The 25556-nt window shown below is 36.6% G+C and overlaps 2 protein-coding genes across 4 annotated transcripts; one reads left to right on the plus strand and one right to left on the minus strand.

Annotated features, from left to right (window-relative positions):
* Positions 1-1683: 1683 nt before the first annotated feature.
* LOC125845825 (histone acetyltransferase HAC1-like) lies at positions 1684-20409 on the plus strand. Of its 3 annotated transcripts, none has more exons than XM_049525564.1 (18): positions 1684-1891; positions 3057-3399; positions 6471-6579; positions 6903-7164; positions 7255-7773; positions 7881-8429; positions 8571-9700; positions 9969-10265; positions 10437-10715; positions 11465-11593; positions 12795-12995; positions 13087-13229; positions 13387-13699; positions 14096-14235; positions 17509-17587; positions 17666-18058; positions 18947-19164; positions 19722-20409. In XM_049525564.1, exons 2-18 carry the CDS (start codon positions 3209-3211, stop codon positions 19834-19836), a joined length of 5067 nt encoding a protein of 1688 aa, XP_049381521.1. In that variant the 5' UTR covers positions 1684-1891; positions 3057-3208; the 3' UTR covers positions 19837-20409. The 3 variants fall into 3 exon arrangements, with proteins under 3 accessions (XP_049381521.1, XP_049382219.1, XP_049382843.1); XM_049526262.1 differs by having other exon boundaries at positions 8577-9700; XM_049526886.1 differs by lacking the exon at positions 1684-1891 and having other exon boundaries at positions 3194-3407.
* A 1054-nt stretch (positions 20410-21463) lies between these two features.
* LOC125844087 (sterol 14-demethylase) lies at positions 21464-24743 on the minus strand. Its single transcript, XM_049523691.1, has 3 exons — positions 24623-24743; positions 23665-24145; positions 21464-22598 (listed from the first exon to the last, which is right to left on the minus strand). Exons 2-3 carry the CDS (start codon positions 24127-24129, stop codon positions 21600-21602), a joined length of 1464 nt encoding a protein of 487 aa, XP_049379648.1. The 5' UTR covers positions 24130-24145; positions 24623-24743; the 3' UTR covers positions 21464-21599.
* Between the last annotated feature and the right edge of the window lie 813 nt (positions 24744-25556).

Below are 25556 nucleotides of genomic sequence, written 5' to 3' on the forward strand. Positions count from 1 at the left end.
GTACTTATGCATTTTCCCTAAAATCAATATTCAATAGTTAATAATTCATGTAATGTAATCTCTACGTAACTAAATAACACCTACATAACTAATACCCACATAACTAAACGCTGCATAACTAAACTCTGCAAAACCCTGCATAACTAACCTTGCATAACTACTACCTACATAACTAAACCTTACATAACTAATACATGCATAACTCTAACTAGTAACCAAACGGCCCCTAAGTAGCTGAGACTGTCCATCAAAATCGTGAAAATTCTAGTTTAAACACATGCAAGACTAAAATAGAAAAATCTATCCAGAGGAACCCTATGGAGAAGCTTAAATGAGACAATTCAAATAAAGGAGATAGTTGTATAAAGCAAAGCTTGCAAAAATAGAAAAAGTAAGGGACTAACCATGACTTTCGAGTGAACTTACAGAGAGCTTCTCCAAAGAAGACAAACTTCAAAGAAAATTTTGGTTAAGGTGTGGGAGGAGTGAGTAATGGCTATGTGAACTTGTTGGCTATAAAGTGCAATTGTCAAAGCCTAAATAAAAGTACAATCCATACAATATGTTGTACAATTAGGTATTGCGTGTTAGTCCTTTTCTTGTTGGTTTATATAATATAGAATACATCGTAACTACGTCAATCCGAAATATATTGTGATAAGTTTATGTTAGAGGATTCTTAGGATTTCGTTTTTATCACTTTATTATTAAAATTTGTGCAAGGGGAAGACGATTCTCCACAGTACTTGGAAAAATTGTGTCTGAAGGTACGTTCTTACTTTGTTATTATATTGTGTTTGACTATGTATGGGTGTGCGTGTTGAATTTTAACAGTTTTCTGATTAACTTAGCGAGTCTCGAGATGATTAAAAAACCATCATCATCATTTATGTGGAGGACTAGGAAAAATAATAATATGAAATTGGATATATAAAATATAATTTTATCAATTATTTTTTTAATTTCAAGAAGAAAGATTTAGTGTAGATACAATAATAAGAATAATGTCAAATTGGTGCATTTTTTTAAAGTTAAAGTAACTTTGCAAAAGATTTCCTTTGATGGTAAGGAAAAATTATCGAAAATGGATAATTATTTTTTGTAAAATTCAAAGAACCTCATTTATAATTTTATACTTTTAGAAATTGTGCTTGGATCTGAAATTCGTTTTAAAAAATATTAAATAAATAGTATTAGCACTTGTTGTAAATAATCTAAAAGAGTTGAATCTAAGATTTCAGAAAAGGTAATTTAGAGTGAAAGGGCGAGTGGTTATAGAGAAGATGAACAAAGATGAGGCGGAGAACATAAGACAGATTAGTGTAGGGTTTTATTTTGTTTTTTCCTTTTAAGTTATGATGTATATTATACATTTATTGATGCACATATAATGTAATTGTTACTACGAATAGAAAATTAAATACGAATAATTTGTATTAAATCTCAATTAAAAACATTAGTACATTAACAAAGGTGTTATCCGCCTTAAAAAGATGTATTAAAAGAATTTGACTTCGAGATCACGAATTAACTTATAGGTTAAGGATGAAGTAATTGTTCATAAAAAAAAATGATAAAAGAGGAAAAAATTGTCATGTGTCAAATTACTCTTCTACCCCTGATATATATGAGTCTTCCGTACCCGAAGCTTTCCAAATTCGACCCTTTGACTCAATCGTCTCCCGATTCTTAACTCTCTTTTGGTTATCGGCATCTACCTCATCGGAACTACCGTCAGCCTACCTCCACCGCCGCCGCCGTCATCTCCACCTCCGTCGAAGCATCTACTGTCGTCGTCGATCTCTACGGCTCGTTAATTTTGATTAATTTTATTCTCTTCTGTGCTAGAGGCGGCTGCAATCGAACGTTGGTGAATTACAGCGAATATTTGGTAATGTTTTATGAATTTCGAAGATTCGGTATCTGAATTGTCGTAATGTAATTGAAAATGCTAATAATATGTGGTTGCGTTTGGATTTATGCTCATGTTGTAGTTTGGTTGTTTTTATTGTTCATACAAAAGCTGATTTTAGCTGGGAAAAATTAGGGCTTTTGGTATCCTTACTGAGAAACTCGCGTTTTTTGTCTGTTCAGGTATTGGTTTTACTTAAAAAATGGTTTTAATGTATAAAAATAGAATGATTTAGCATATCTTTAGTTGGTGGAGATAGCTGTACTCGAACCAAGGGTACTTTGGAAACATAACTCTTTACTTCCTTGAGGTAGGGTAAGGTTGAGGTAAGCTCTATCCTCTTGAAATCCCACAAGTGGGATTTCAATGGGTATGTTTTTTTTGTTGTTAATTGGTGGAGCTTGTTCCAGTGTTCTTTTCTTTTTGGGGTATGGCTAAGGTCAAGCTGGAAATGTTAGGAACCTAATCAAGTAAGGGATTGTAATATTAGCTTCACGGAATAGATGAGTGTAGTTTGTTGATCAATGAGTCTGAAAATGCAGTGTAATCAGAAAAGAATGTAATTTGCTAATTTCTAAACCTTGAAAATTGGTTGATATATAAAATAAAATGGTTTAACATGTCTTTAGTTGGTAGAGCTTGCTCCCTTCTTCTTTTCATTTTGGTGTCTGGTTGTGGTCAAGCTGGAATTGTTAGGAACTCAGTCAAGTGGATTTTGGGGAGTGTAATATTAGCTTTATTAATAGATGAGTGTATTTGTTGATCCATGGGTCTGAAAATGCAAGTGGAATTAGATTAGAATGTACGTTGTTGTTATACCTATATATTTCTTTTCCGAACTGAATTGAGGAGAAAAAACCACTCAGTTTTTTAATGTAGAGTCGAGGATTCAATATTCGTCGCTAGTGTCATTCTTTTGCTGTATCATTTTATTCCGACAGTCTTTTCTTCTTAAGGTTTTTTCACATTGATTTTGTCTAATTAGCAAGCTCCTTTCGGACAGTGACCACCACTGATATAGATTCAATGTGTACTAGTGTATTATGGTTTTTTGATTGTCTTGTTACCTCATGTACTTATATATGCAATGATCAATCAGGCAAACCACTCTTTAACTTATTTCCTGGTATTGTTTTGACTGCAGTATTACAGATACTGTAAACTTATTTCACGGCAAAATGGTTTGATGAATATATGCCCACCCAGCTGAGAAAGTGTGGGATTCTCATCTATTTGATGGAATGCTTATAGTCTGTGCTATGAAGTACATGTTTTTTGGAAGGATACAAGATAAAAATGAATTTGCAGCATATGTCCGGGCAGATCTCAGGGCAGGTTCCAAATCAAAGTGGCACTTCTCTTCCTGGGCTACCCCAGCAGAGTGGAAATCCTTTCTCTATGCAGATGCAAAATCCGGTTGTCCATAGTAATGTGCCAAATATGGAGCCTGATTTCTCGAAAGCTCGGATTTTTATATCAAATAAGATGTAAGAAAGTATGTTCTTTGCATCCATTAAAATGTCTCCAAGGTGTTGTCTTCCTTCCATTATTCTGTTGCCTTTGGCAGGGAGGGGTGTGAGAGTTGGATGGTGTAGATAAACTAAAGTAGCAAGCCGTCAGTGACCAACTTATTAATATTGTGAAGACTAGTTTGTCAAAGTTGATGAGCCATATCGTATAACTAGCTTTTCTTCACCTTCAGAAGAAAATATTGTTTTATTGTAGAATATGTCAAGAGGTCATATGAAAATTGTATGTTCTATAAACTGTGTAGCTAAGTTGCTCGGACTCGAGTGCGGGTGTCCAATGCGGGTGCGGATCTAGAGGTCAAATCCTTCATGATCTAATTTTTAAGAGTTGGGGATATAGATCCATGTATGGATACGGGTGCGGGGATTTGCCTAAAAAAAATTAAAATATCTAAAAATAGAGTTATAAAACCTAAATTATGAGATATTTTGTGGAGTACTTGAGGAGAATCCTGCAAGGAGATTAAAAAAAAAAGGAGTGACATAGAAATTTCTATATAAAAGCTATTCCATTTTCTTCAATTTCATCTTAGTTTTTGTATTGATTATAGAAATCATTAAATTATCAAGACTTTCCCCGTCAATTTTGGTCAAAGTACCCAAAATTGGTTGACCAAATCAGACACGGATCCCACACCCACACCCATGTCGTGTCGACATGGGTGCGACACTAAAAGTGAAGAGTGTAGCATCTTGTTCATTTGTCTGCCTAGGGTTTTCCATGTATTGCCTCTCAATAGTGACAAATCATGTTGATTACTCCTCATTTGACATTTAGTCAGACTATGATACTTAGAGAACCTTCATTTTTTGATAGGTGATAGTTAGAGAACTTTCTAGCTAAGTTACTCGGACTTGGCAAATTCAGTGCCACACCTGTTTCGACACGACACTGACACGGGTAAGGGTGTGGGATCTGTGTCGGATCCGGTCAAACAAGATCGGGTGTGTTGACCAACAATTTAGAGAAGAAAATTGAAATTTTGATATCTCAAAGTAAAGATTTGAATAGATTGGAAACAAATACCTTCAATTTTTCTGCTACATAGTGATTTATACTAGTCCTTTGTGTCCTTCGAAGGATTTTTCCTGATAAATTAGAGTAATGTACCGTGGAGGAGTTTCTAGAATCTTCGCGTGGTACCAAAGCTCTCGTGCTAAGCACACATTCGTTTTGTTTCTCTGGCTCCTTCATTCTATGTGTGATTGGAGAAGAGGGCAACATGGGGGTTTGGAGAAATAGGGTGTGGGTCGGTCGGTCATGGTTTTGGGCCAGATTTGATTTTGAAAATGTTGGGCTAAATTTGGCTGAATATTTGGACCTGGATAATGGTCCATAACATGAGTGAGACCAGGTCCCTTGGAGTCCTCTTATCAAAAATAAAATCAAAATTAGAGTATCATTTAAATGAAAAATAGTTTCGATTCAAATTGAATTGCATTTTGACTCTGTGTTTTTGGTGTAATCAAATTTACTTTAATGATACCGTCTCTATCATTGATGTCTTAGACTCATTATAGGAATATAGGGATAGGTCGATATTATTAGAGTTCCTTATGTAAATACGGGTTTCAGTACAACCTATGTACTGTTCTACAAAAATAGAAACAATTACCATTTAAAAAAAAAGAAAAAGAAAAATAGTTTCTATTTAAATTAGAGTAATATTTAATCAAAATTAGACCAGATCCATTCGATGGTACATTGTAAGTTTCCATAATGTCTCATATTTATGTATAATTTTAGATTTTAGGTGTTTTTTGCCGAGTTCCCGTATCCGTATCTAGATCCATATCCCCGAATCTTAAAAATTAGATCATGAATGATCCGACATGCGGATCCACACCCGTGTCGAACACTCGCACCCGAGTCCGAGCAACTTAGCTTTCTAGATTTAGAACATCCTTTTAAGCCAATTTATTTATTATTTGAATGAAATGTGACCGAGTAGAGTGGAAGACAGAGGAGGAATCATTAATTGTTTGATTGATATGTAACTTATTCTTTTGCTTGGCGCCTCCTATGACTCTCTTCTGGCTTACATTTTGAGAGGTGCCTAGGTTAGTGTAAAATTTTAATTGTTGATTGTGAGATCCTTCTAGGGTGAATACTCGCTCTGTCCCTAATTACTTGTCCACTTTTCCTTTTTTAGTTGTCCCTAATTACTTGTCCATTTTGACAAATCAAGAAAGGACAATTTTATTTTACCTATTATACCCTCAATTAATTACTTTGCAAGAGGCTGAACTTCTTGAAAATATTAAGTTATTAATTCATCCACTTCATAATTAACAGGGGTAAAATGGTAAATTCACTACGTCAATTATTGTTTCTTAATAGGTGTGTCAATTTAAAAGTGGACAAGTAATAGGTAGAATATTGGTTTTCCTATTTAAATACTACAATGAAAGAAGGATGAAGGAGAGAACGTTGAGGCACTGTTCATGAACTGCTTAAGTTTGCAGAGAGTGCTATCTGCTTTTCTGATTGCATGGGATATACTATGTTGATTCATGGATTTTGGGAGGTTCTAGCCCTTTTAGAATGCATGTAAATTTATGTTTACTGTGCTGATGGTATGGTCAGTCCATTTTGGTGTGTATTTATTTTATTCAATTCGTGGGCTACCATTGATCAGTTTGTTTTTTTATTTTTCCCAATTATTGGCTGATAACATGAAGAAGTATATAATTTGGTAGGCGGGTATTTGACTATTTTCTGTGTGCCAAAGTACAGAGCTTTTATTTTCTTACATTATTTGTGTGCTTTCAATGACTCCATGATTCATTTAGTGGCTGGATATTCTGTGAGCCAAGTAAATAGTTTTATTTTCTGCCTAAATGTTCATTAATTTCATGTTTCCTCTGCTAAGCTTATCCCAACAGATGCTTGTCTGTGTTGTTCATTTTTCTTCTAAATCCACTTGGAATCTTTTAACCACTATTTATAAAATTGATTGTACTGCAATTCTGATAAGTTTTATGATGGTGAGAACTGATGAGAGTATTGAAACATTGCTGCTTTTCAGCTACGAGTATCTAATGCAGCGGCAGCAAGCCCATGAGAAACCTCCAAAGAAGGTTATGGATATAGTTAAACGCTTGGAGGAGGGCTTGTTTAAAAGTGCTTCATCAAAGGTTTGCTATTTCAGTTCTGTTCTTTATGTAGTTGTTTACGGCTTTCTACTATGATGAAAAGACTATGACAACGCTAACAACACCTCAGTCCCAAACACATTGGGGTTGGCTATATGAATCCTACTGACGATATTCCCCATTTGAATTCATCTTAGGCCAACATTATACAAAAACAACAATAAAAATGGAAGTACTAGAAGTTCTCTATATTTCCTACTAGCATAAGAATCTCTAATAAAGCTAAAAGACTCCTAGAAAGTATTATGATAACAATACATTCTATTTATTTTGCTTGTTAACTTAGCTCCTTGTCATTTTATTAGGACGAGTATTTGAATCCAGCAACTTTGGAGAACCGGTTACATGTCCTGATTAAAAGCCTTCGGATGAACAACCAGAACCAGCGATTCCCTCGTGTTAATTCTTCTGGTTCCGTTGGTACAATGATACCAACCCCAGGCATGACACAAAGTGCGAATTCAGCCCTGATTGGAACATCATCTGTTGACAGTTCCATGGCTGCTGGGAGTACTATTGCATCCTCTACTGGAAGCTTCTTGCCAATGGCTAATGTGCCTTCCAGTGGTACATCTGCTTTTCTTTTAGTTCTGCTGATGGTATTATTATTTTCTAGGTTATTTAAGGATTTATTTCACTTTGTACCTATCCTTGCAGGGTGTTTGACAAATGGATATCAACAGCCAACTTCCAATTTCTTGGTCAGTTCGGGTGGGAATAATTTGGTACCATCAATGAGTGGGCAAAGAATGACAAGCCAAATGATCCCCACTCCTGGGTTTAATGCCAGTTGTGGTGCTAATTTGAATAGCAATACTAGCACACAGTCTTCCCTGAGTTTGGACTCAACCAGTAGTATTGCTGCACTTCCTAGTGCTGATTCCACGAATGTTTCACAGCCTCTGCAACAAAAGCAGCATGTTGCTGCTCAAAACAGCCGTATACTGCATACAGTTGGCAGCCATGTGGGTGGTGGAATCAGGTCAGGATTTCAGAATAGATCCTATGGACAGTCAACTGGGCCTCTGAATGGAGGGGGACTTGGAATGATTGGAAACAATTTGCACTTGGTGAATGGTTTAGCATCTGAGGGATATATATCAGCAACCACGTATGGGAACTCCCCAAAGTCATTGCCTCAGCATTTTGATCAACAGCATCAACCATTAATGCAAGGTGCTCCCACTTTCAACAAGTGCCGATAAAATAACTCCTGCAGTCTGATTGTTTCAAGCTTCAAATTATATATGAGAAGTTTTTAAAATGTTTTTTTTTTTGGACAGGTGATAGATATGGTATCAGTCATGCAGATACTTCGGGGTCTGGAAACTTGTGTCTTCCTGTTTCTTCTGTGGGAATGGTCATGAATAATCAAAAACCAGGTGCTGTAGCCTTACAGTCCATGTCCAGAACAAACTCTCCGTTGATTACCAATCAGTCAAACTTGACTGCCTCTGGGCAAATGCCAAATGTAAAGGTTCAACCAGTTGATCAGTCAACGAAGATGAACTATCAGTCCCAGCATTCACTGGGAGATAACCATTTATCTTCCTATCAGCATCAACATTGTCAACTGCCTCCCCAGCAGTTCCAGGAGCAACATCAACTTGTTCAATCTCAACCCCAACAGAAGCTGCAAAATCAGCAGCACCAAACTTTGTCAAGGAGCAATGCTTTTGCTCAAGCTTCTTTACCTTCTGATCTTGGTATTCAGGTAAAGTCTGAGCCTGGAAATCATGATGAAGCTCAACATTCCCGGGTCAATGCAGAGCAATTTCAGTTCTCTGACATAGATCAGTTTCAGCCAAATTCTATTGAAGACCATTCTAAAGGTACTCAGTTGCTCCCTCCTTCGTCTAGTCATCAGGATATCTGTTTTTCAGTGTCTCAGCCTTCAGAACAAATGCATTCACAACAGTTTGTTACTGATTCTAAGAGTCGTTTCAGCTTTTTCTCTAATGGGGTTCATTCAGATGCAGTATTTCAGGGTCAATGGTATTCCAAGTCGCAAGATGGGAGTCAAATACCGGGTAGCTTCTCAGATAAGCAAAATGTGCAAGAGGAGTTGTGTCAGAGAACTTCCAGGAAAGAGGAAGCTCATCCAAATAATTTATGCACTGAGAGATCACCGATCGGTCAACCTGTTGGTAATAGAGCAGTTGCCACCAATAACGCAAGCAGCTCCATCTGCAAATTTAATCACCTTCCTCGTGAACGACAGTATTTCAATCAACAGAAGTGGCTATTGTTTTTGACTCATGCACGTGGATGTTCTGCTCCTGAAGGGAAATGTGCAGAGAAGAATTGCATAAAAGCTCAAAAACTTGTGAAGCATATGGAACGATGCAGCACCTTTGAGTGTCAATATCCTCGTTGCCCTGCAACAAGAGACTTAATTAATCACTATAGACGTTGCAGAGATCTAAACTGTCCTGTTTGCATTCCTGTCAGGAAATTTGTACGGGCACAACAGAAAGTTGCTCGTCCTGGCTGCAATTCTGATATGCCAAATTCTGCTAATGGTACTTGTAGATCCTATGGTGCCGGTGAAATTGCTTCCAGGTTGACTGCCAAGCAGGGTTCGGTGCCAGTTCAAACAGAAGATTTACAGTTTTCTGTTAAGCGGCCGAAGATTGAGCAACCTTCTCAATCTCTTATCGTGGAAACTGAAAATTGTTTTATGTCAGTTACTGCCAGCGAGTCTCATGTTACCCAAAATGCCCAGCTCATTGAACAGCATGGCAATGCTGTGGCAATGAAATCTGAAGTCACTGACGTAATGATGGAAATTCCTGCTAAGGCTGTGCTAGTCAGTCCCAGGAGTATTGACATACGAAATGACAATTTGGATGGTACCTGCATTCGAAAGCCTGATGGTGATTCTGTTGTATCAAGTAATGCAGCTTGTCTTGTGAAACAGGAAAATGTTAAGACTGAAAAGGACATTGATCAGCCTAAACAGGAAAATACGTCAGCACCCTCTGAAAGCACCAGTGGATCTAAGTCTGGGAAGCCTACAATAAAGGGTGTATCAATGACTGAATTATTCACCCCAGAGCAAGTCCGAGAACACATTATTGGTCTGAGGCGATGGGTTGGCCAGGTCTGTCTTGAATGCTATTGTTAGTTGTCTAACATACACATTTACTGCCACTTTTATCTGTGTTTTAAAATGAGTTGGTGATTGATGTTTTAAAAGACATTTAAAGCCTTAATTTTAGTTTTACCTTTCATCAGTACGTGGTAGAGAACATTGCAGCATTATGAGTATCTGTGGCATATATTCTACCGACATTTTTTTATTTGATTTTCTGATCGGTATACATTATCATTTCAAGGAGTGAGATTTTGATTTCTTTTTTACTTGACAGACCAAAGCAAAAGCAGAAAAAAATCAAGCAATGGAACATTCCATGAGTGAAAATTCATGTCAATTATGTGCAGTTGAGAAGCTAAATTTTGAACCTCCACCTATATATTGTACTCCATGTGGTGCTCGTATTAAACGAAATGCAATGTATTATACTATTGGAACTGGTGATACTAGACACTACTTTTGCATTCCATGCTATAATGAGGCTCGTGGAGACACCATTAATGTTGATGGGACCACTATTCCGAAGGCGAGGATGGAGAAAAAGAAAAATGATGAGGAAACTGAAGAATGGGTATTTGTCTTACCTTTTGGAATTTACTTCAGAAGATCTCAGTTTTGAAGAAACTAATTGAAAAATCCTTCGCTACACTTTTTTTTCAGCTGCTCACAATGTTCTATTCATTGTTCTGAATTTTGAATAGTTTTATTGTTTTGTCAAAATAAAAGTTGCTGTTTTGTGCAGTGGGTTCAATGTGATAAGTGTGAAGCTTGGCAACATCAGATTTGTGCATTGTTCAATGGTAGGAGGAATGATGGTGGGCAAGCCGAGTATACCTGTCCCAATTGTTATATTATAGAGGTTGAAAGAGGTGAGCGTAAGCCCTTACCACAGAGTGCTGTTCTTGGAGCCAAAGATCTGCCTCGCACATGTCTCAGTGATCATATTGAGGTTCGATTAGATAAAGTTTTGAAGGATGATAGACAAAAAAGAGCAGAACGTGAAGGAAAAAGTTATGATGAGGTAAGTCAATTGTCTTGCATTTTGAACACTACAGCCAGCATGTTAAAGTTTTGTTGTTTAACATAAGAGAATGATACATTGATACTAGTGGCCACCAAATCCATTGTTGTGATACGTAAATGGGCATATAGTTTTGATTGATAGTCATCATCAAGGCAGTACCCTCCCCAATATAATAGAGTCCAAAACAGTTCTAGGTCATGCTATAATAAATATTGGCATTCTAAACATCATAAAACTCACACTGGTCTTTATGGTGGATGCTGCATTCACTACTTTGACCATTTATGGTGGATGCTGCATTCACTACTTTGACCAGAATAGTTGCTTATGCTCAAGTCCAGACCGTGGAACAGCTTCAGCCTTCTAAAGAAAAGTGACATAAGTAATATATCTGCTCTTCCTTTTTCAGAAAAAAAGAGTAAAATATCTTGTCCTCACATTTTACAGTTTTATGTTTTCCTGTAGACAGTTGGATAACCTCATGTGGCATTCATCTTAGAGAATATTAAGAACTGTGACAAATATTAGTTTTGATTCATATCCTGGGTAGGGATATAAATTAGCTTGTGGATTGCACCCTCTCAATTGCTTAAAAATTTTCCTAATAAAATATAGAAATTTGTTTCCTCTTTGAAAAGATGTCTTGTTCGGGTGTTTCTTCCAAGTTCTGTTTATTGATATGTTCGTCAGCAATTGTTCACTTATGTATGTTTAGTTAACCTTCTGCATATGTTTTTTATTTCCAGGTTCCCGGTGCTGAAGGGCTTGTTGTAAGAGTTGTGTCATCAGTAGACAAAAAGTTAGAAGTGAAATCAAGGTTTCTTGAGGTCTTTCAAGAAGAGAACTATCCGCTGGAGTTCCCATATAAATCAAAGGTTCACTTTGACCCTTCTTTTGATTACTACAAAAGAGAGTTGTTTGGTTGTGAAAACAGAATTAAACAAAGATTAAAGTTTTGGATGTCTTTGTTGTTTGAAACAAACCAAAGCAAGCCAAACTTGTCTCTATGATAGCCACATTCTTTTAGATTATACTTTGAGATCCTTTTTCTTGAGTTATTTTTTTTTCCAACTTCATATTTCTTAATCATACGACTATGTTATGATATTTTAGAATTAATCTAATCTTATTTTATTTTCTTCAAAATGTAATTATTATTCACTCTGTTTTTTAAAGTATATTTTCTTATAGTTATACAGAAATAGTAAATGCTTTTGTATTAAATGAATTGCATGTTTTCAAGGATAATAGTATAACATTCAGATACAATAAGGGGTTTGGTTGAAAGTTTATATAATAGTTGGTTGTACTTCTAGTTTAATGAGTTCAGAAAACATCTTACCTAACACAATTGTTTTGCAATAACAGTCATCGAAACATATCTCTTTTGCACTAAATATTTTTAAGAAACTTTTGTAACTAGTTTCTCTGAAATGCTATCCAGTCGTCACAAAATTGTTGATATTTTTAGTGCAATGATTAGAGTGAAATTGAAATGTGTTAATACCGGATATTCTTACGTTTAAAGTAGATCAGATTATTGGTTTGTGAGACATTGTTTTTGATAAATCATTGGTACGAGAGACATCTCTGTAACGTCACTAACGTGTGCCTCATTATGTGTTCCTGATGTGCATTTGATGAGAGCCTTATACAGGTAAAAAAATTATTTTGGTTCCCTCCATATTTGTTCATTTTTCCCTGACCTGAATTTTGCCTCAATACCCTTGAACTTTGTAATAGCTCCACCTCTGTCGTGAAGAGATTATTTGGGGGAAGCCTAAACATCAGTGAAGCAAGTAAATAATTGGATTGGGAGCTTAATTTTTGGTATGGTTGTCTTGGGAATAAAATGGTGGACTAATTCTTTTCATTATTCTTTGATACGTGTAACAAATCGATCAGCTAGTTGAGATCGGCTAGATAAATTCTGTGCAACTGTTACACTATTATATTGTCTTAGGATGCTAGGTCAAGTATTTGGTCATAAGATCTCTGTCTGTCATTTCTTAGCTCATTTCTCTTGCAATTAGGTGATCAGGGTTTGAGTGCTGACTAATAAGTTGCATCCTTCAGGTGTTATTATTATTTCAGAAAATTGAGGGTGTAGAAGTGTGCCTCTTTGGCATGTATGTTCAGGAATTTGGATCTGAATGCGCACAACCAAATCATCGCCGTGTTTATCTCTCGTATCTAGATTCTGTCAAATATTTCAGGCCTGAGATCAAAGCTGCATCTGGCGAGGCTCTTCGCACATATGTGTACCATGAAATTTTGGTGATCTTCTTCTGCCATGATTTTTTTTGTTGATTTCTTTATCTGTATTACTGATTTTTAGAGTTTTCTTATTATATTTTGATCATTCCAGATTGGATATTTAGAATATTGCAAAAAGCGTGGTTTCTCAAGTTGCTATATATGGGCTTGTCCTCCACTGAAGGGTGAAGATTATATATTATATTGCCACCCAGAAATCCAGAAAACCCCAAAATCTGACAAACTCAGAGAGTGGTGAGCTTAATAATTTTTTGACATGTTATTCTTTTAGAATGTGTCCTTCAGTCTCATCAAATCCTTGGGTATCTGTTTTGATGAACTTCTAATATGGTGAGTTAATGTTGTTCTTTTTGGGTATATGTTCTTGACTAGATCACTTTCTTATATTCAGGTATTTATCAATGTTAAGAAAAGCTGTGAAGGAAAAGATTGTTGTGGATCTCACAAATTTATTTGACCACTTCTTCACCACCACGGGTGAATGTAAAGCTAAAATCACTGCAGCTCGCCTGCCCTATTTTGATGGAGACTATTGGCCTGGTGCAGCAGAGGATATGATTTTTCAACTTCAACAAGAAGAAGATGGGAGGAAACATCATAAGAAGGGGGCTATGAAGAAGACCATATCAAAAAGAGCTCTTAAAGCATCTGGTCAATCTGATCTTTCTGGAAATGCAACTAAGGATATACTTCTAATGCACAAAGTAATTTTATCCTCTAGACATCTTTATTAATCTGATCATTCTGGAAATGCATCTAATTATCTACTTCTAATGCACAAAGTAATTTTAGCCTTTAAACACTTTATTTACTCCTAACCTTCTTTCTACTTCCTCTATGAATGTTTGTTGACTGATTTGCTGTTAATATGTGTTGTGCATTCATCAAAAGATACATCGCGGTTTGTGGCTTGCAGCCTTTTGAACTATTTAAACTATTTAGTATTTTTCCTCTGTAGATACTCCTCTGGAATATATTGCTACTCTCTTATCAAGCACTGACTATTTGTAAAATTATTTTGTTTAAAGCTGATGGACTATCAACCTCCTCCTTTTATGTATACATTCTTTTGTGTCCTCACAAATTTCTACTTGTCGCAGCTTGGTGAAACTATTTCTCCAATGAAGGAAGATTTTATTATGGTCCATTTGCAGCATGCGTGTACTCATTGCTGTATTCTGATGGTATCCGGTAATCGTTGGGTATGCAAACAATGCAAGAACTTTCAGCTTTGCGACAAGTATGAGTCTTGCCTCTCTCATTTCATTTATAAGAGTTGTAAAACTTTTCTAATAAGAGTCGTGCTTATTACACACTTGAAAGTGAATAAACTACAAGTAATCTTCTTCTCATCTGAAATGGGAACAGAGAAAAGACGAGCTAGACAAAAAGTACTCAGGAGTGTCTTTTTTCTTGTTTAACAAAGTGTCATTGTCCGTCTTCTGATTGATTATCCGAAGGGACTTAATTTATAAGTGACCACTTAGCTATATATTCATGAACCAAAATTGCCAAAACCTTGGGGTTCATATTTTTCTTTGTAATGTTAAAAGGCACCCTGTGTTGCTGAAGTAAGGTAAACAAGGGTAGAACACACAGTACAAATGTACAATGTTGAAATTGTGAAAGAAAAGTTAATGTAGAGGATGTCAAAAATCAAATAAGCAATCAACATTAATCATCATTTCTTTTTGCTCCAGAAACAGAGCTGTCTAAGGTACAACATTTTTAGTTTCACTGGTTGTGAACTAAACATAAATGATAGTCTTCTCAAAGCAGGACAAACCTTACTAGACCACTCATTCTTGATCATGAACTTGCTAATCTTTGCAATATAGTTTCCCATTTGTGCATGCTGCGCATTGCACAATCAGCTGATGCCCAATAGGTGATTTTCCACACATTTATTGGAAACAATAGCGACATCTAAACTCCAAACAGCTGTCCCCATGTACGAATAAAGGAGGTAGGTTGACATTTAGCAGGGGAGGACTACATATAAAAAAAGAAATGAAACTGTAAAAAAAATAAATATTGTTGAGTGTAAGTCAGATTAGATATAGTCTCATCTGGCAAAAGTTGTGAGTGTAATATAGGATAAAATGAGGGAAGGTCATCTAAGATGGTTTTTCCATCTCATACATAGGTATTATGATGATTGAAGGTGTTAAAAAGGAGATGAGATTGATCTAACGTTCACATGGAAAATGGGATGGAAGTAAAGGATTTATATAGAGGATATTTACTAAGTGATGTTAATGTTTAGTCGTTTGTACACTTACATCTGGTTCGGTATCTCTCAAGAGTAATGTTAGTTGGGTTAGAAGTGAATGGGGTGCTGTTCTATGTCTTCACTTCCGCATGCTCCTGGTAGCGTGATACATAGACCGGAAAGACTTTTACGGAACTTCCTATGGAATACAACGGAGGATATAAAGAAGTTCCATTTTGTGAACCGGAGAGTTGTTACATCTCCAAAGGAATGGGGGTAGAGTTGGAGTAAAAAATCTGAATGTTTTCAACAGAGTTCTGCCAGGGAAGTGGATTTGGAGATATGAGATGGAGGGGTGGTTGCTGAAAAATGTGGTATGATGGAAGGGGGATGAAGGACTAGAAACATCTCAATCCCGTTTGGGTGCAACTTATGGATGGGTATATTATGAAGGGATGAGAAGAATTCAGTGGAATATTTTCATTTAGGGTGGGAAACGGAAGCAGGGTTAGATCTTGGGAGCACATGTAGTATGGAGAGAATTGATTGAGGGAAGTGCTTCCCAACATATATATATATATATATATATAGTTTCTTGGAAAAGAGAGCCGACTATCCAACAAATTTGTATGATTCATGAGGGAAGTTCACTGGAATTTGAGATTTAGGAAGAACCCACTGGACTGGGAGATTGAGGAATATCTAGCTTGGTTGAACTTTTGTACAGGGAGAACACACCACATGTTGCATTCAACGTATGAAGATGGCAAGAGAATAGAGATGATTTGCTCATTGTCAAATCTTATTATGAGAGGTTACTACGGAGAGAGAGGGATCAACATTTCCTGTTCGACTTCCCAGGGTGCATAGGAAGCTTTACTTCTTTGTGTGGTTGGTAACGAGGGAAGTGATTTTGACAACAGAAAATCTAAGGAAGAGGAGGATCACCTATGTTGGTGCTTTATGCGCAGAGGTTCGAGCAAAGAGGTGGATCATCTCCTTTTGTATTGTCAATTTGCTATATGATTGTGGACAGTGTCNGGGGGGGGATTTTGATAGTAGAAAATCTGAGGAAGAGGTTGATCAATCGCCTTTTGCATTGTCAAGCAGCTAAGCGATTGTGGACGGGTGGTCCTTGATTGGTTTGGATTGCTATGGATGATGTTGGGCACAATGAAGAAGGCGTTCCATAGTTGGGCCTTCAGGAAGGGGAAGAGAAGTTCAAGGTCTTGGAGTGTTGCTCATTTAGTCATTATGTGGTTATATGGAAAGAGAGAGATAGAACTTTTGAAGGGGTTGTCCAAAACTTTGTAAATCTGCAAAATAGTCTTTTGTCTCTAGTTTCTTTTGGTGTACCCATAAGGTACCTATTTGTGTTGATGATTTGGTTTCTTCTGTTGAGGATCATATTTTGGTGTAGGTTATCTTCTTTTTGGCATACTACTTGCATACACGTGGTTTCCACAAATTTTTAGTAAAGTTTAAATGAAAAAAATAGTTTAGAGATACGTGTGACATTTAGAGAATCTAGAATTTTAGAGATTTCTCTAATTGTCTTAAAAGATAAATTATTGCATACATTATTTAATTTGGCCCAAATAGCATGGAATGGAATATGGATATAGAGGATGCATATTCTGTTTTTTCAAGAATGACCAAAAGTAGACTTGTCCTGAACAAGTACATCCGACCTTTTGTCTTGATTCATAGTCAAGAAAGACAAGATCTAAAGGCACACAATTATTGATCTTGACCAACTAGTTTGACATTTAGGTGGTGGTAATGCTCTAAGTATTTAGAAGATATGAATTTTGTAAAATAGCTCATTTTGGACTTATAATGGGATGCTGTTAAGGTTTTTTTTAGTGTGTCTATGAAATTAGATGAATCTTTCTTAGCAAGCCTCCTTGCTGGATGAATAGAAGGTTGAGATTCCAGAATGCAGGTCTGCTCAAACAAAGCATATACAAAGATCCATAACCTTAACTTTTCTATCCAAGGGGTATCTTGTGAAGAAGGCCACTTTCCCTGGTGTTCCTATCTCTTCTTAGGCTGTAGTGCTTAATAAGTTATGTGGATTGTATGGTCTTCCTAAGAAAGAGAGACACATTTGATTAATAAGTTAACTTCACTAATTACTCTGCATGAAAGGGAAAAAAAGAAGAAATAATCTGCAATTGCAGTTCTTTTTGCTAGATTCTTTATAAGTTTGAAAGAGAGCCCGCTTGAGGATGACAGCTCTTATTATTCTAGCATGTTAGTCTTTTCTTTGTAACATTTAGCTGTACTTCTATTCTTTAGGTGCTATGAAGTTGAGCAAAAACTCGAAGCCAGAGAAAGGCATCCTCTCTATCACAAGGACATTCATATGCTTTATCCAGTAAGTAGTTCTTTTAAGTTTTGTTTTGCAAGTGTTGCTATATTGTAGAATTTGATGATTGAGGAATAACTTTTGCAGACTGAAATTGATGACGTACCTGCTGATACCAAGGATCCAGATGAAATTCTTGAGAGTGAATTTTTTGATACAAGGCAGGCATTTTTGAGCCTTTGTCAAGGAAACCATTACCAATATGATACCCTGCGGCGTGCTAAACATTCCTCAATGATGGTCCTTTACCACCTTCATAATCCCACTGCACCAGCATTTGTGACAACTTGCAATATTTGTCATCTTGACATAGAAACAGGTCAAGGTTGGCGGTGTGAAACTTGCCCTGATTATGATGTATGTAATGCTTGCTATCAGAAGGATGGTGGAGTTGAGCATCCTCACAAGTTAACTCATCACCCATCCATTGCTGAGCGTGATGCTCAGAATAAAGAAGCTAGACAACAACGAGTTCTGCAGGTGCATTTTCGTTGGCCATTAATATTGGTTGTGGTTTTTTGCTGTTCTCTGTCACTCAACCCCCCACCCCTTAAGCCATCAGTTAAAAATAAGAGGAGAATATTCTCAGCTTTATGAGCTTTTGTTATGTCCTTCTGGTTAACGAATGCTCTGGTAGCTTTCATGGATCTAATGGACGTGGTTTTTGAACTGTTATCTTGACAAGGTCTTGGTAGTGTTCATTGATGATATTCTAGTCTATTCATGACCTTTGGGCTAAAGTTGTCTGTCAAGTCACCTTAGTCCAAAAGACTTGTGAGTCAACATAACTTGCTGCGGAGAAGCAATGGAGATCCTCCATCGAAATAATATGATATCTTTTGAGATGTTTAATTTCTCCCAAATCATTACATGGAGACTGTTGATACTTCTCTGGAACATGTGATGATATTCTTTCCACTTTTTAGTAAGATATTAACTAACATGCCTAAAAGTTGCAAGATAAAATGTCACAGAAACAAATCCAAAAATGGCCACCTAACTGGTTCTACTGAAAGTTACAGAAACTATTCAGGTCATTAACTTATATGAACATGTCATCTGCATATGTGAGTATTCTTTTCGTGCCACGACTACAAGCTCTTAGCATCTGAACTTTGTTCAGAAACTTTTATGAACTCTCCCTGGAGACTTGTATTTGGCTCAGTTCAAAGGTGTCAATTTCAAGTGTAAACTCTTTCTATATCGACTCCATATCATCAGGATAAGCAGTGCATCACAGGGTTAGGCATTAACCTCGTGTATCCCTGGTTGTGGTTGTATATGATAAAACATTCATTTTTACTATGCTAATCTCTTTGTTATTCTTACATATGAAGTCTGAAATGATCTTGCGATTTGACTCTACAGCTTAGGAAGATGCTTGACCTTTTGGTGCACGCATCTCAGTGCCGCTCTTCTCATTGTCAATATCCAAACTGTCGGAAAGTTAAGGGGCTTTTCCGCCATGGTATACAGTGTAAAATACGTGCTTCAGGAGGTTGTGTTCTCTGTAAGAAAATGTGGTATCTTCTTCAGCTCCATGCCCGTGCTTGCAAAGTATCTGAGTGTCATGTGCCACGATGCAGGTCAGTTGACTTTTAATTTTTTTTTTATTAGGGGTTGGGGAAGGGGAAGTGGGAATGGAGTGGAAATCGCACTCACCTATTGTGTGGGAGACTCCCACCAATACCACTATGCTATGAGCCTTGGTGGTAGGTCAGTTGGCTATTACTTCCCGGTATAGGTGTTCGCAGTCACTTCTTTTGTAAGGTAAATAATTTATTAATTTTGGGAGAAGCTCCCGTATACAAGTGGGCATTTGTAATCACTTATTAACAACAACAATTGATAATAGTAATAAACAAGTTATTAAATACTGGAATGAAATGTTTCCGTATGGAGTCAAATGCATACTAAGAATTCTATAAGCCAAACCACACTAGGTTGAGGTCGATGATGGTAGTAGCAGTAGTAATAGGAATAAAGGTCATTATAGAGGTAAATAAATAATTTTTAATGTTGCTGCAATCCCCTTGACCCCCCTTCCCCCTTCCGTCTCCCCTTGGGTTCGTTAATCTCAGTGTTGATATCAGCTAAATCTTGTTCACAACATAAAATTGCAACTCTATTACCATTCACACAGAGATTTGAAAGAACATCTTCGGAGGCTGCAACAGCAAGCTGATTCTCGGCGGCGGGCTGCTGTTATGGAGATGATGAGACAACGTGCTGCAGAAGTTGCCAACAGTGCTGGGTGACCATATTGTACAAGTTGTAATGGACATACACAAGGTGTTACCAACTGTACTTGGAGGTATCAATATTTTTGGAAGAAAAGATCTCGTAGTGTACAGGAAACTGCTAACGAACATACAAGCTTGTTCATTGCTGGTTAACCATCACCTACGCGTTGGTTCTTTCACTTACCCGTCTCAGGGTATCTCCACCGTGGACTATTCCTTCACTTGGTTGTCTTTGTGTTATCTCCATTGTGATCTCATCAACAATGCATCTCTGGGAGTGTATAGGATACCGAGCATTCCCCACCCGTAGCTCATAAGTGATTTTCGTTAAATTTTATTCTGTGGAACTGTTGAGGGCAAATGTGCCTGTTTTCCTGATTTATTTTATCATGCATAAAACATTGGGATTTCCTTTTCGTGTTAATAGTTAGTTGTCTTATTTAAAAATGCAAAGTACTTTACATGTAGCAAGTTACTAGTCCTTACTAAAACTTGTTCTTGACAATTTTTTATCCGATGTGATGATGATATGAGTCGAGCTTAAAGCTGAAATCGATATAATATATAGAGATAATTTCTCATTTTATAGTTGGTTTGGCTATAATTAGCTTAGAATTTAGCAGCAGTTGATGTGATACTTGGTACTTTAGTCCCATGTATTTAGATTTGATTTATTCAATGAGCATATACTACGTGTTCCAGTTTAATTCATGTAAACCTATGCTCTAATATTAGCAAATATATTCTTGCAAATTAATAAATTAAATGTAAGTTGGTACTCTCCAAAAGTACTTCATACTAAAAACATACATAGGATAACCAAATGATAAACAAGGTTTTTTTCAATTCTCTTTTGCCATATTGTAATCTTGATGCTGACAGTCTAGTCTAACGTACGGAGACCTTTGGTTCGCAAATAGTAATCACATGAATCAGTTGCTTTGCTTCATGCGGGAGACATCTCAGGAAGGCGCCTCATAATTGTAGGTAACAAAGCTAAGGTCATGAGTTCGATTCTTAGGAATAACATGATGTGTCTGGCAAGTGTCGGGGGGAGAGATAGTTGGATGATACCAATATCCGGTCTATGGCAAGGCCCTAGTGATGGGTTGGAGATTGCTTGGTTTCATGGTCAAATATTATGCTTACTTGATAAGTTTTATTAAGAAATAAAATTGCGTCGTTACTATCAACTATTGCTTGTCACAAATTACAATGGCATGTGTTTGCACCTAACTACTGGTGCCTTTTGTCAATTTGACCAAATGGGCAAACTCTACATATTGGAAAACATGTCAATTTGACTAAAAATGCAAACTCTAAGGGTGTGTTCGGTATGCAAGTAAAAAATATTATCACAAAACTACGACTTGTGAGAGTGGATATGAGACAATGCGACTTGTTTTCTCCGAACACGAGAAATAAGAAAACATTTTCCGAAAAATATTTTCCTCCTTAATATACCCCTATATATTGGAAAACATATGGTGGAAATGCATACTGAATATAATGCAAACGTAACCTTTTCAGAAGTTCACTTCCTGCACAGTTTGAATTGACTTGTTGTTAGTGAGAATATGATAAAATCCAATGGAAGAAAACACAAACTAACAAAAATCACAAAGTGTAAAACATCATACTAATATAATCTTAGTCATTGCAATCTTCAAGAGAAACAAGACTAACATTAAACATAGAAGTCAACATTAAACAGAAATAAGGTTAACAAACCAACATAAATGATCTTAAATTACTACATTCATGCAGATGTTATCTGCTTATTCAGCAGAGAGCTTTCGGCGCTTGTACTTCACCATTACTTCACCTTTGACACCGACAACCATAGCGTTCCAGTCAATTTCAGGGAAAGGTGAGATCAGTTCAAACTCGAAATTTCTCAGCAAGTGACTCCATATTGCTTTAATCTGCAGATAAGCAAATGGTTCTCCAAGACAGCCATGCCTGCCTCCACCAAAAGAAATATATGAGAATGCTCCTGCAGCCTTATCTTCTTCTCTGCCAGGACCGAACCTATCAGGGTCATAAGTTTCTGGATTCTTGAAGATATGTGGCAGCCTGTTTGCAAAAGCAGGTGATGTTGCAACGATATGTCCCTTAGGAATGTCGTACTCTTTTCCTTCTCTGGTTGTAACACTGAAATCGCTATGTGAACTACGCAGAAGCATTATCAGTGGAGGATGGAGTCTCAGGGCTTCCTTTATGCATCTGTAGAGGACATCCATCTCGGAAAGAATGTCGTGATCAACCTTATTCCCGTGTTTCTTCATCAAATTCTTCTGTTCATCTACAACAGCAGACATGTACTTGTTGTTGGTGAGGAGGTATGACCCTGTCCAAGTGGAAGTGATGGAACTGGTGTGCTGCCCAGCGAAAAGAGCAGCAATCAGAAGACCTGTGATCTCACCCTCTGTTGTTGGCCGTCCATCTTTGTACTTCGAGTCAATGAAGCATTGTAACATATCATTCTCTGCCTTGCCTGTACGTTTTCGAGAATTTATGATGTTTGCAAAGATCTCCGCGAGCTTCTTCCGGGCATTGTCACGTCGGCGATGGGCTGGAATTGGAAGGTAGGGAAAGATAACACTGATAGGGAGCATCCCATTGTCTAGGTCATGGAAGAGAGCAGACACATCGTCAAAGAGTTTATTGCGGACCTCTTCTCCCAACAGACATCTACTAGCTGTCAATATGATAAGATGCTCCAGTTCATACTTTAGATCTACTTCACCACTCTCACCCCATTTTGAGAAGTACTCCTGCATTTATCAAAAGGAAGAAAAACAAAGCCAGTCGATCAAATTTACTATTATTCAAGGTCTTTAAGTATTATACAAACAGTATAAAAGCAATCTGCCATACTTCTTCTCCATCTTAACTAGTGTTTGCTAGTTTGGCCACAAATTTTGAAAGTTTATCTTCAACTGATGTTTGGTCATTATCAAGTTCCAAAAACTGGTCCAGGCCGGTTTTCGGGAGAGATTTCGCTTTCTCACGAAAGTTCAAAAAAAATTCCAAGTAAAATGCATGTCCAAACACAAATTCAAGTTCCAAAAATCACTACTTCAATAACTCAAATTTTCAAGTTTCAACTTCAAAATCTATGGTCAAACCGGAGCTTAGAGTGCATGCATGATTAACTGAAGCCCCCCTTTCAAAAAAGGGCTAATTCAAAACTAAAGGTGTTGCAAATGCTAGTTCATTTAAACAAATATCTCCACCTCTTCTCAAAGACTTAAACTGAAGGATAAAAGTTGTGGTCACACAAATGAAAGAAACATACTAACTGCATGAAACCGTGAGCCCTTTGATCTTGCAGTTGCAGTAAGAAATGGCAGCATGCAATTCAGGCCAAAATCTGGCAGGAATGAAGTCTTAAAAGAATAAAACAAGTGACTACCAAACAAAATCAATCACAAGAAAAGCAATGAATCCGGGGGGATGAAAAATCCAAGAGCAGAAGACGATTTCTGACTATGTTGCTCGGACTCTTCAAAAGTGCCAACCGGTGCACGACGGATCCTCCAAAGTTAGTAGATTTTTAGAGGATTCAGACATAAGTGGGACAACATTTTTGAAGAGTCCAAGCAACATAAGATTTCTAAGATTTGAGAACATTAGCTTAACAACTAAGGCAACCAATATAAACATTTTCTTGTTTAATTACAGTAACACAGGTCAAATTATCTTGAAACACAATCAGAGCACAAAGACATGAGCCCACTATAATAAAAGACTTAAAACTGAAGCAAACATTAATAAATAACAAACTCTAAATGTCATCAATCAAATTCAAGAAAAGATAACAGATTCTTTTTAGTATACCTCAGCTTCTGTAACCATCTGATCTACATAGCCCTTCAACTTAGTAACTCTGAGAGCTTCAGTAAAGAACCTGAACTGTTCCTGCCTAATTGTATAATCAACATCAAAAACCACACCAGGTCCAAAGGTAGGTACATTGAACTGATAAACCTCTTGTTGGCTAAGATCTGTTTCTGGGGCTTTGAAAAAATGTGCAGAAACTTCTGGACCAATGAAGAATGTGATGTTCTTGTTCAACAAATTCAGAGTAAACACACTCCCAAGCTTTGGATACTCCTGTCTAAGCATCACAATTGGCCCTTTAAGGAAACGAATCAACCCACCAACAATAGGCAATGCCTTGATCACTGGAGGCAAACGCTTCTTAGATCTGGGCATAATTAGTGCAGATATGAGCTTTGCTACCAAAAGGGTAGCAACTAACAGCAACCCCACATTCAGAATCTTGTTGTCACCTAACTCCATAGCTGAAAAAAAAACCCTGCAATTCAAGAAAATATTGAAACTTTAACATGGGAATCTTAACATCTCAGTTGTTGACGGTTGTTGACTCTCTAAACTTTCACCTCGTAATCTCATTCCCTACCCCTACCCCTACATTCTTTTTCTCAAAAGATTGAAACTTTAACATAAAGATCTGAGATTCCAAACAAATCAAGAAACAAAAAGAGAGAGAGAGAGAGTAATGGTGAATCTTGCTGTCACTTGACTCCATAGCTTAAAAAAAACATGCAATTCAAGAAAAGATTGAAACTTTTAAAATGGAAATCTTAATAACTCAGTTGATTAACAATACGAACTTTGTTAGTAAGAGTTCTCATCCCACCTTCTCATCCCCTCCCATTTCCATTCCCCCCACCCCCCACCCCCATACACCAATTTTAAAAAAGATTGAAACTTTAACATAAAGATCTGAGATTCAAAACAAATCAAGAAACAGAAAGAGAAAAAGAGGTACCTGAATGAAGAAAAATTAATGGAAAATTCTTTTTCAGGAGAGAATAATGATAGCCATAGTGGAGGCACACCTCATTTAGTTGAGGGTTTTCTTTTTCTTTCACTCTCCTTTTTTAGCTTTAGCTATATAGAGATTCAGTCCACCAGTCTAGTGGTAACTATATTGCACAGCTGTTTTATTATTATTATTTTATTTTTTTGGTCTGACATGCACAAGAGTTTGTGTTGAGTATAGGATTCTTTGGTAAAAATTTATAGTAATTTTTTTTTAATTCTTAAATTTCGTGTCCGGCGGGATTCATTTGAGTGTGACGTTTTCAATATGATTTTTCTCCATATTAATCGTGTTTGGCAGGACTCATTTGGGTGTGACGTTTTCCAATATGATTTTCTCTATATTCATCGTGTTCGGATGATTTTCTCCATATCCAACATGTCTGACATGACTCGTTCATTTGGGGGGACGTTTTCAATATGATTTTCTTCATATTCAGGGCTTGAATTCAAAAAATTTGATTAAGAGTAAAACAATCTCATCACTACACCGCAATCCATCTTGATATACTTCATACCTTTATACTATGTGGTTTTTGTTGATTTGACATCCTCCTTTTAAGTCATATACTCACTTTTATGTGGTCTTGTTGATTTGACATACTCTTACTCTCATATTACATGATACTTGTTGATTTGATATAGTTTTTAAAAAAAAATTAATTAGATGTATATTTTATTAATAATGTTTTGAAACTCTAAATTTGATTACTCTTTTTGTTCACGTTTACTTATTCATTTTGAATTTTACAGATTTATTTAGAAATAATAATTGATTTGATTAGTTTATCACAATATCATATTACTTTGATGTTTAATCTTAGGAATTGAAAAATAATTTGGGGATTAAGAAGTTATCAAGGATAAACATGAAAAAAATA

The sequence above is a fragment of the Solanum stenotomum genome, chromosome 1 (genome assembly GCF_019186545.1).
Source record: "Solanum stenotomum isolate F172 chromosome 1, ASM1918654v1, whole genome shotgun sequence".
Classification (NCBI taxonomy): domain Eukaryota; kingdom Viridiplantae; phylum Streptophyta; class Magnoliopsida; order Solanales; family Solanaceae; genus Solanum; species Solanum stenotomum.

Coding starts and splice junctions, on each gene's coding strand:
- LOC125845825 (XM_049525564.1), top strand. CDS start 3,209: ATGAATTTGCAGCATATGTCCGGGCAGATCTCAGGGCAGGTTCCAAAT. Junction 8,430..8,570: donor TATTGAAGACCATTCTAAAG/GTACTCAGTTGC, acceptor GGGTTCATTCAG/ATGCAGTATTTCAGGGTCAA. Junction 10,716..11,464: donor AAGGAAAAAGTTATGATGAG/GTAAGTCAATTG, acceptor TTTTATTTCCAG/GTTCCCGGTGCTGAAGGGCT.
- LOC125844087 (XM_049523691.1), bottom strand. CDS start 24,129: ATGGAGTTAGGTGACAACAAGATTCTGAATGTGGGGTTGCTGTTAGTT. Junction 22,599..23,664: donor AGATGGTTACAGAAGCTGAG/GTATACTAAAAA, acceptor TGATAAATGCAG/GAGTACTTCTCAAAATGGGG.